Genomic DNA, 12,570 nt, shown 5'->3' with positions numbered 1-12,570 from the left:
CCGCTCTATAATAACACTAATATTCCCATAATAACACTAATATTCCCGCTCTATAATAACACTAATATTCCTGCTCTATAATAACTCTAATATTCCCGCTCTATAATAACACTAATATTCCTGCTCTATAATAACACTAATATTCCCGCTCTATAATAACACTAATATTCCCGCTCTATAATAACACTAATATTCCTGCTCTATAATAACACTAATATTCCTGCTCTATAATAACACTAATATTCCTGCTCTATAATAACACTAATATTCCCGCTCTATAATAACACTAATATTCCCGCTCTATAATAACGCTAATATTCCCGCTCTATAATAACACTAATATTCCCATAATAACACTAATATTCCCGCTCTATAATAACGCTAATATTCTAGGGGTGGGGGAAAAAATCGATACAGCATAGTATCGCGATATTTTCTGTGGCAATACTGTATCGATACACGGGCGCCAAGTATCGATGTTTTATTATTTAAATTACACATGAGAATTTAACTTTGGTAGTAGAATGCTACAAATGAATGTGGCGGTGCGCCACAGAATCAACACCGGCCGTCACATATTGTGTTTTGTTATAAAACCTTTTTTTACGCAATTTAAAACACGCAGCGTATTCATTCAGCTGCATTTCCTTTCCCTGCTCTCCCTCCGTCTCTCTGTCACTCACGCGTCTCTCTCACAAGCAATTTTTTGTCTCGCCAAAGCCTTATTTGATCGGTGAGTGATGTACATGACTGCTGCGCTTGCGATAGGTGCATATTACTGATTACTTATTATTGAAGTCAACAGGGTGCATTACTGAAAGAACGAGCAGAGAGAGAGAGCCGCGATCGCGCGCGCACCCTCGCCGTCTTCTGTCTTGCTCTCTCTCGCTCCCTCGCGCATATTAATCAAAATCAATTGAGAATTGACACGATGGTAAAAGATCGGAAGACCGAAGTTTCACGTGCAGCATTCGGGTATTTTTTTCCTGAATTACTGCTGGGTGTTGTGCAAAAAAACAAAAAACAAAAAAAAATTACGTTGCCTTATCTTCTCTGAAAAGCGTTCCGCACATTCAGCTGACATGAAAAACACTTTCAATAAACAAAACAAAATCCAATGATGAAATGTTTTCTGTGTTGACAAATCTTGTGCGATGTCCACTGCCGGGATAATCACACGCGTTGTACAAGTCCGCTAATGACACATCCGATTCGCGAACTAATGACTCCTTTGAACCGATTCAACCAAAACAATATTTTAGTTTAGACTGTTTGGGTAAATGCAGTTGGGTTGTCGAGGTCAAAACTCTAAATAAGATGTGAATCAAATAAACTTACTATAAATAATGTTATGTCATTTTTTTACTCTTACACTGAATGTTTGGATTTTGTGAAGGTGTGAATCTTGATGAATATTTAATATAATAAGTTCTGTGTAACAGATTATTAATGCAGATTATTAACGGAGATTATTAAAATTGATGTGACATGAACAAACAGATGTTGACAGTTTTCCTTTGCGGACATAATTTGAAGTTGGAAAAAGGTAATAAATTGCAATATATTGCAGAATATCGCAATATGTTTAAAATCGCAATAATATCGTATCGTGACCTAAGTATCGGGATAATATCGTATCGTGGTGCCTCTGGTGATTCCCACCCCTATAATATTCCTGCTCTATAATAACACTAATATTCCCGCTCTATAATAACACTAATATTCCCGCTCTATAATAACGCTAATATTCCTGCTCTATAATAACGCTAATATTCCTGCTCTATAATAACGCTAATATTCCTGCTCTATAATAACGCTAATATTCCTGCTCTATAATAACGCTAATATTCCCGCTCTATAATAACACTAATATTCCCGCTCTATAATAACACTAATATTCCCGCTCTATAATAACACTAATATTCCCGCTCTATAATAACACTAATATTCCTGCTATAATAACACTAATATTCCTGCTCTATAATAACACTAATATTCCCGCTCTATAATAACGCTAATATTCCTGCTCTATAATAACGCTAATATTCCCGCTCTATAATAACACTAATATTCCCGCTCTATAATAACACTAATATTCCGTCTCTATAATAACTCTAATATTCCCGCTCTATAATAACGCTAATATTCCCGCTCTATAATAACGCTAATATTCCCGCTCTATAATAACACTAATATTCCCGCTCTATAATAACGCTAATATTCCCGCTCTATAATAACACTAATATTCCTGCTCTATAATAACACTAATATTCCCGCTCTATAATAACACTAATATTCCTGCTATAATAACACTAATATTCCTGCTCTATAATAACGCTAATATTCCCGCTCTATAATAACACTAATATTCCTGCTCTATAATAACACTAATATTCCCGCTCTATAATAACGCTAATATTCCCGCTCTATAATAACACTAATATTCCTGCTCTATAATAACACTAATATTCCCGCTCTATAATAACACTAATATTCCTGCTATAATAACACTAATATTCCTGCTCTATAATAACACTAATATTCCCGCTCTATAATAACACTAATATTCCCGCCGTCTCTATAATAACACTAATGTTCCCGCTCTATAATAGCACTAATATTCCCGCTCTATAATAACGCTAATATTCCTGCTATAATAACACTAATATTCCCGCTCTATAATAACGCTAATATTCCCGCTCTATAATAACACTAATATTCCTGCTCTATAATAACACTAATATTCCCGCTCTATAATAACACTAATATTCCCGCTCTATAATAACACTAATATTCCCGCTCTATAATAACGCTAATATTCCCGCTCTATAATAACGCTAATATTCCCGCTCTATAATAACACTAATATTCCTGCTCTATAATAACACTAATATTCCTGCTCTATAATAACACTAATATTCCTGCTATAATAACACTAATATTCCCGCTCTATAATAACGCTAATATTCCCGCTCTATAATAACACTAATATTCCTGCTCTATAATAACACTAATATTCCTGCTCTATAATAACACTAATATTCCCGCTCTATAATAACGCTAATATTCCCGCCCGCTCTATAATAACACTAATATTCCTGCTCTATAATAACACTAATATTCCTGCTCTATAATAACACTAATATTCCCGCTCTATAATAACGCTAATATTCCCGCCCGCTCTATAATAACACTAATATTCCTGCTCTATAATAACACTAATATTCCCGCTCTATAATAACACTAATATTCCCGCTCTATAATAACTCTAATATTCCCACTCTATAATAACGCTAATATTCCCACTCTATAATAACACTAATATTACTGCTCTATAATAACGCTAATATTCCCGCTCTATAATAACGCTAATATTCCCGCTCTATAATAACGCTAATATTCCCGCTCTATAATAACACTAATATTCCTGCTCTATAATAACACTAATATTCCCGCTCTATAATAACACTAATATTCCTGCTATAATAACACTAATATTCCTGCTATAATAACACTAATATTCCTGCTCTATAATAACACTAATATTCCCGCTCTATAATAACACTAATATTCCCGCCGTCTCTATAATAACACTAATATTCCCGCTCTATAATAGCACTAATATTCCCGCTCTATAATAACACTAATATTCCCGCTCTATAATAACACTAATATTCCTGCTATAATAACACTAATATTCCTGCTATAATAACACTAATATTCCTGCTCTATAATAACACTAATATTCCCGCTCTATAATAACACTAATATTCCCGCCGTCTCTATAATAACACTAATATTCCCGCTCTATAATAACGCTAATATTCCCGCTCTATAATAACTCTAATATTCCCGCTCTATAATAACTTTGAATATCTTTTGTAACTATATTTGTAATGTATATTTTATTAATAAAGTGCAGATTTATTTTACATTTGATTACAGTTTCTGAACCTGAACTCTTGAAAATCTTAAAACACTGTTTATTTCAGTCGTATCTTTGTTCAGTTGTGTCCATTTGTTGCGATTGCTAAGTTTTCAGTTAGTTCTTTTTTAATCTCTGAGTGTTTACTTGTCTTTAATAATGCTTGACATTTATATTAGTTGGGCTAGTTGTTTTCTATGGTGTTTTTAAACCACAGGCAAACGCTCCATTTGTGAATGATATCCATGTTATCTTTTACCTTATTGGAATCTAAATTAGGAATCGATAAGAAGAATCAGAATCGTTAAAATTCAAACGATACTCTTTTGGCTTCAAACAATTACGAAAACACGACAATCCAGATAGAACGATTATTGTGCAATAATAAGTTTTATTTATTTTTTTACAGTTGATTACTTTATTCAGTGTCTATAGTAGGCTATTAGCTGAATACTGTTAGTTTAAAATGTCTACATTGGTTTTATTGTGTTACTGACTGTCAGATTTTCTTCAATAATTGTTTGTGGATTCTTCCTTTTCTTTTACTCATGAATTTCACTGATATCTACATTTTGAAATCATTGCATATTTATTTTCAGCAAAATATACTTGATATAGACTGCTATTGAGACAAATAATTTGGTCATATTTTGGAATCGGAATCGTTAAAATTCAAACGATCCACAACCCTAGTCTTTACTCAGTTGATCCACTTTAATTCATTTGTATTTTGAGATTGGATTGCCTGACTGAACCTTGGCTTTAACGCTCCCTCTGTCCGTCTGACTGAGTAATGCACAGGCTGGAAAAATGGCAAGCGTCAGTAATTCACATCAGAACACAATATGCAGTCTAAGGTAAACCGTACCATCACATTTGCATAATTTCAGTCAGCACATTCTTTAGAGTTTAATGTGGCCCTAAACACGCAGAGCATAAACAGGTGTGAATATGGGGGTCAGGGGTCAGTGACTCAGCTGTTTATAAGGTGGAAGTCACAGGAACTCATAGGAATGGGAGAAATCCTGCCCTGAAGACACACCCGAGACTGATGCACATTCCCCTGATGGAGTCACTTCCACTGACCCATCACTACTGTACATGCTCACGACACACCACAACACTCAATGAGCCCTGCTAACACACACGTTAGAAGTCTACAATCTAACGTATCTCCAGCGCTATCATTGCTTTCTGTCTGAGAAAACGTTTTAGTGGTTGAAACGCAAACAATTTCAGACATTTTTGCGACTCGGTTTGACCGATTATTAAAAAAAAACACCATAGAAAACAACTAGCCCAACTAATATAAACTTCAAGCATCATTAAAGACAATAAGCACTCAGTAATTAAAAAAGGACAAACAAAAAATTAGCAATCGCAACAAATAGACACAACTGAACAAGATACGACTGAAATAAACAGTGTTTTAAGATTTTCAGGTGTTCAGGTTCAGAAACTGAAATCAAATGTAAAATAACACTTCATTAATAAAATATTAATAAAATATACATAAAATAAAATATACATTATAAATATAGTTACAAAAGTTATATTAGTGTTATGGAATATTAGTGTTATTATAGAGTGGGAATATTAGCGTTATTATAGAGCGGGAATATTAGCGTTATTATAGAGCAGGAATATTAGAGTTATTATAGAGCAGGAATATTAGTGTTATTATAGAGCAGGAATATTAGAGTTATTATAGAGCAGGAATATTAGTGTTATTATAGAGCAGGAATATTAGTGTTATTATAGAGCGGGAATATTAGTGTTATTATAGAGCAGGAATATTAGTGTTATTATAGAGCAGGAATATTAGTGTTATTATAGAGCAGGAATATTAGCGTTATTATAGAGCGGGAATATTAGTGTTATTATAGAGCAGGAATATTAGTGTTATTATAGAGCGGGAATATTAGTGTTATTATAGAGCAGGAATATTAGTGTTATTATAGAGCGGGAATATTAGCGTTATTATAGAGACGGCAGGAATATTAGTGTTATTATAGAGCAGGAATATTAGTGTTATTATAGAGCGGGAATATTAGTGTTATTATAGAGCAGGAATATTAGCGTTATTATAGAGCGGGAATATTAGCGTTATTATAGAGCGGGAATATTAGTGTTATTATAGAGCAGGAATATTAGTGTTATTATAGAGCGGGAATATTAGCGTTATTATAGAGACGGCAGGAATATTAGTGTTATTATAGAGCAGGAATATTAGTGTTATTATAGAGCGGGAATATTAGTGTTATTATAGAGCAGGAATATTAGTGTTATTATAGAGCGGGAATATTAGCGTTATTATAGAGACGGCAGGAATATTAGTGTTATTATAGAGCAGGAATATTAGTGTTATTATAGAGCGGGAATATTAGTGTTATTATAGAGCAGGAATATTAGCGTTATTATAGAGCGGGAATATTAGCGTTATTATAGAGCGGGAATATTAGTGTTATTATAGAGCGGGAATATTAGTGTTATTATAGAGCGGGAATATTAGCGTTATTATAGAGCGGGAATATTAGCGTTATTATAGAGCGGGAATATTAGTGTTATTATAGAGCAGGAATATTAGTGTTATTATAGAGCGGGAATATTAGTGTTATTATAGAGCAGGAATATTAGTGTTATTATAGAGCGGGAATATTAGCGTTATTATAGAGACGGCAGGAATATTAGTGTTATTATAGAGCGGGAAGATTAGTGTTATTATAGAGCAGGAATATTAGCGTTATAGAGCGGGAATATTAGCGTTATTATAGAGCGGGAATATTAGCGTTATTATAGAGCGGGAATATTAGCGTTATTATAGAGCGGGAATATTAGCGTTATTATAGAGCGGGAATATTAGCGTTATTATATAGAGCGGGAATATTAGCGTTATTATATAGAGCGGGAATATTAGCGTCGTTATAGAGCGGGAATATTAGAGTTATTATAGAGCGGGACTATTAGTGTTATTATATAGAGCGGGAATATTAGTGTTATTATAGAGCGGGAATATTAGAGTTATTATAGAGCGGGAATATTAGTGTTATAGAGCAGGAATATTAGAGTTATTATAGAGCGGGAATATTAGAGTTATTATAGAGCAGGAATATTAGAGTTATTATAGAGCGGGAATATTAGTGTTATTATAGAGCGGGAATATTAGTGTTATTATAGAGCGGGAATATTAGTGTTATTATAGAGCGGGAATATTAGAGTTATTATAGAGCGGGAATATTAGAGTTATTATAGAGCAGGAATATTAGAGTTATTATAGAGCGGGAATATTAGTGTTATTATAGAGCGGGAATATTAGAGTTATTATAGAGCGGGAATATTAGAGTTATTATAGAGCAGGAATATTAGAGTTATTATAGAGCGGGAATATTAGTGTTATTATAGAGCGGGAATATTAGTGTTATTATAGAGCGGGAATATTAGAGTTATTATAGAGCGGGAATATTAGTGTTATTATAGAGCGGGAATATTAGAGTTATTATAGAGCGGGAATATTAGTGTTATTATAGAGCGGGAATATTAGCGTTATTATACAGCGGGAATATTAGAGTTATTATAGAGCGGGAATATTAGAGTTATTATAGAGCGGGAATATTAGTGTTATTATAGAGCGGGAATATTAGAGTTATTATAGAGCGGGAATATTAGTGTTATTATAGAGCGGGAATATTAGCGTTATTATACAGCGGGAATATTAGAGTTATTATAGAGCGGGAATATTAGTGTTATTATACAGCGGGAATATTAGAGTTATTATAGAGCGGGAATATTAGTGTTATTATACAGCGGGAATATTAGAGTTATTATAGAGCGGGAATATTAGTGTTATTATAGAGCGGGAATATTAGAGTTATTATAGAGCGGGAATATTAGAGTTATTATAGAGCGGGAATATTAGCGTTATTATACAGCGGGAATATTAGAGTTATTATAGAGCGGGAATATTAGAGTTATTATAGAGCGGGAATATTAGTGTTATTATAGAGCGGGAATATTAGAGTTATTATAGAGCGGGAATATTAGTGTTATTATAGAGCAGGAATATTAGAGTTATTATAGAGCGGGAATATTAGAGTTATTATAGAGCGGGAATATTAGTGTTATTATAGAGCGGGAATATTAGTGTTATTATAGAGCGGGAATATTAGTGTTATTATAGAGCGGGAATATTAGAGTTATATAGAGTGGGAATATTAGAGTTATTATAGAGCGGGAATATTAGTGTTATTATAGAGCGGGAATATTAGCGTTATTATAGAGCAGGAATATTAGTGTTATTATAGAGCGGGAATATTAGCGGTATTATAGAGCGGGAATATTAGGCTGCTGTCGCTTTAAGAGCTGCACGGATCCAATACACTGATACACATGAAGACAGAAAACAGAGTCTCTCACGCTTGAATGGTTTAAATTCTTATTGAAATGCTCACAAAGGAATCGATAAGAGGAAGTATCTGATTCCTGACCTCAAGTACTCAAGTATTCAATTCCAGAATTGGAATCGATTTTCAATTCCCAACCCAAGGAATGACTTAAATGAATGCATTCATTGCGACTCGATCCACAGATGCACATCTTCCTTGTTGCATGCACTAATTACGATGCGCTAATACAAAAGAAAGCATTAGTATTCACAAACAGATCTGTTTGTACAAATTTCGCATTTCACAGAAACGTATTTAGTAAGATAAATTTGCAACGTTTATCAAGTTCAGTGATAATTGTGCATGCATTTGTTTATAATTTGAGACTAATTGACTCGCATGCTGAAGAGTAAACACACATTTGGCGGTATGTTTGATTTCTCGATGTGTTTTAATCAGGGTTCGGCAGCAGCACCTCCAGCTCGTCTGTGTTCGGTCAGCAGCCCGGCGTCTTCGGACAGGTACAGCTCTTACTCAGACCTTCAGTTCTTCACCAGCTGAGGCAGGCTGGATGTGTTCGAGTCTCAGATGCAGTTTCATCAGCATGAGCTGAACTTTCAGAGAGGCTTCTGAATCTTTGCTTTGAGTAACCCCAATGAGATATTCCCATTTTTAGAGCCAAATTTCAGGTTTTTACTCTTGGTTTGCCATCATCGCCAGTCAGTGAGACCCAAAAACCTGTTAAAACCCATTCAGATACAGCAGAAAGCCACAAGAGGCTGGTTTACCACAGTCACTGGATGGAAAGTCTAAAAACCCTCAACTCGTAGTGTGTGTACCAGTCACAACAGTCACTGATGGAGTTTTGGCTCCTTGCCACCGTCGCCATTGGCTTTTGGCTTGCTTAGTTGGGGACATTTTAATTTAATATTCATCAATAATATTGATCTGCTGCATTGACAGCATTATATGAGGACTGAACTGAGCTGGATGATGACATCACGGTTTTCTCCAGAGCAGATATTTATATCTATAAATGAACTAAATTAATAACTTTTTTGCAACAAAACTGACCCATCACTGATCTCACTTAAGCTGGACTGTGATGCTATTTTCTTCTAGACACAAACTGTGTTGCATTATTCTCCTGTTATCTCTGTAAAGCTGCTGTGAAACACTCTGTGTTGTAGAAAGCGCTTGATTTGACAGTGATGTGTCATGCATACTCTATAATAATTCCTGGCTGTTAGTGTTTGAAAGCATCTAAAGCATGCAATGTGATTTTGTGATCAGGCTCAGACGGGTGCAGGTCTGTTCGGCTCGAGCGCTGGAAACACTTCCTCAGGATCAGGATTTTTCAGTGGTCTTGGAGGAAAACCCAGTGAAGACGCCGCCAACAAGAACCCGTTCGGAGCGCCGGCCGCAGGAGGATTCGGCCAGCAGATTAATACAGGTATTGATGCACTCTCCCAGGGTTATTATAGCCAGGGCTGTACGTTTTTATACGCAAGTATAAGTTTAAGTATATAGTATAAATGTGTGTGTATATATAGTGCAGGATATATATATATATATATATATATATATAGAGAGAGAGAGAGAGAGAGAGAGAGAGAGAGAGAGAGAGAGAGAGAGAGAGAGGAGAGAGGGAGAGGGAGAGGGGGAGAGAGAGAGAGAGAGAGAGAGAGAGAGATTCTCTGGTTCTCATGAGAGCGTCTGGAGATCGGGTTCTCACATTGCACATAGTGTGACCCATTAAATATAACAATAAAAATCTAATAATTAATAATAATATTACTGCATTTTATAACAAAATGATAAAGTGTGATAATACTATTATATATATTTTTTAAATTAGTATTAGATAAAAATAAAATTATTTTATAGCACTCTTAATAATACAATGCTAATTTACATTTAAAAAAAAAAAAGTGCAATTTTTTTATAAGAATTCCCACAATTTTCAAAACTAAAATCAGCAAGCATTTATTTTGGCAGGTTGCCAGGAAGTACTTTAGTGCCGGTTTAGCACTGGCGAGTGAAGCGAGTCGTGAATGTCACAGTTTTGCTCTGAAATCGGCAGATTTATGCGTTCAGTTCAAATGGAAATCTTATACAGTATTACAGTGTCGATCTAAAACAGCTGTCAGCCATATTGGTACATAAATGAGCACCACTTATCTGCACCCCTGATTATAGTAAACTAGCATGATGGGGCTTTCGCACCGGAGGAAACTTCTCATAGTTCCTAGAACTATTGGCGGAAGTTCCCGGATTTAGCCGTATCCGTAATGCAGGAACTGGGAACGATTTTAGTTCTAGGAACTCTTTTGGAGGAACTAATTTACTCCTACTTCGGAGTCGCTGATTGGCCGAACGCACGCGAAACACCAGCACCTGCTATTATTAATAAAGGCTGTGTAAACACGCAGATTATAGCCTATATATATTTACTCCAGAAACTAACTCTACGAACATGTAAAACAGAGACAGATGAACCTCTCAACCTTTATCTTTACACTGAGGAGAAAACCCAACACAACTTTGAGGAGATCAAGAGAATCATGATCATGTGTTTCTGCTCAGCAACACTGGACATCACACACACACACACATACGCTAATAAGTTCTCAGCGCCGTCAAAATAAAAGTCCCAACAACAAGCGCGTCTTTCGTCACTTCAGAGTTCCTACTGGCGCTGCGAACGCAACCAGGAAACGCTCCTAAGGGAACCATTAGTTCTCTGGGAAACACCCTGGAGGCTCGATCCTAGAACTATCTGGTGCGAAAGCCCGTTATGATAGTGTCTGAACGCTGGATGTGTGTTTGCAGTGGTGCTGAAGCTGTCGTGTGTGTGGTTTCCCTCAGGTCCTGCTAACCTGTTTGGGAACAGCGGAGCGAAGGCCTTCAGCTTCTCCAACAGCTCGTTCGGGGAACAGAAGCCCAGCGGGTCCTTCAGTACCGGAGCCGGATCTGTGGCGGCTCAGGGCTTCGGCTCCTTCAGTACACCCACCAAACAAGGTCAGACACACACACACACACACACACACACACACACACACCACATCATGATGTTCACGCCATGTCATACTTACTGTAGTTTCAACATGACACGTGACGTTATTATTATTTTTTCACTTTTTATTATTTTTTTATTATTATGATTTTTTTTATTGCTGTTATTTATTTATTTTTATTATATGATTTATTATTTTATTATATTTATTTTATTTTTGTTTTGTTTTTTTAGCTTTTTTATTATTATTTATATTATATTTATATTTATATTATTTTATTTATTATTTTTATTATTATTGGCTCTGTTTTTGATAATGAAGATCAGTTAGACACAACTGACTTTCACAATCAGCTTGATTCTTTCAAGCATTTACATTAATGTCACAAAACCAGGTCAGACACACACTCACACTCACACACACACACACACACACACACACACACTCACACCACATGAGGAATATATGCTGCATTCACGCCATGTCATAATTACTGTAATTTCGAGATAACACGTGATGTTCAACTCGGAGCTGTTCACGTCCTCGGACTGGGATTTATACATTTATATGGTAAAACTATCAACTCCTAAATGAATCTGTAGCAGCATGTAGTACAAGTAGGAGCTCTCAGAAAAGTGTAAGTGAACCTCTTCCTGAGTCTCTCCGTAAGGCTGCACTCGCTACTGGTTATTCTGGGATTCTGGATGAGTGAGATTGTTATTGCCAGAGTATCTGGCTTGTGTAAAGGCTCCACCCTCTTCTGAACTGAGGCGGAGCTAAAGCTCATTTGCATTTAAAGGGACACATTTTTTTAAGGGGCAAATTTGTTTTGCTCTCCCAAAAAGGGGCAAATTTGACAACTTGTAATAAATGATCTGGGATTTTGAGCTGAAACCAAAATTGTACTGAACCTTGACCCCAAAATCGAGGTACGTACCGAACCTAGACTTCGGTGTACCATTTCACCTCTATTAAAATTATATATTATTATATGATTATCAACATTGTTGTGTTAATCATATTTTTTTATATTTTATTGTTGTTTTATTATTTTATTTTAATTATTAATATTATTTTATTTTATATATTTTTTATTCTATTATTATTTTGTTTGTCTTTTTTCTTTTATTATCGTTATCATTCTTGCTATATTTTTATTATAATTATATTTGTATTATATTATTTATTATAATTTTTATGATTATTATTATATTACTAACAGGACACTACAGTCTTCAACGCTGTA

The 12,570-nt window shown here is 35.0% G+C and overlaps 1 protein-coding gene across 1 annotated transcript in view; it reads left to right on the top strand.

Annotated features, from left to right (window-relative positions):
* The window catches only part of nup214 (nucleoporin 214), a 94,183-nt gene that overhangs the window by 59,250 nt on the left and 22,363 nt on the right, over positions 1-12,570 (top strand). Inside the window, exons 30-32 of the mRNA XM_079872171.1 lie at positions 8,767-8,828; positions 9,601-9,760; positions 11,176-11,328. Of these exons, the coding sequence (XP_079728297.1) occupies positions 8,767-8,828; positions 9,601-9,760; positions 11,176-11,328 (375 nt within the window). The remainder of the gene's footprint in view (positions 1-8,766; positions 8,829-9,600; positions 9,761-11,175; positions 11,329-12,570) is intronic.

This window comes from Squalius cephalus (assembly GCF_949319135.1).
Source record: "Squalius cephalus genome assembly, chromosome: 5".
NCBI classification, from domain to species: domain Eukaryota; kingdom Metazoa; phylum Chordata; class Actinopteri; order Cypriniformes; family Leuciscidae; genus Squalius; species Squalius cephalus.
Note: the sequence above shows the minus strand (reverse complement) of the source record. Positions and strands in the feature narration are given on the sequence as shown.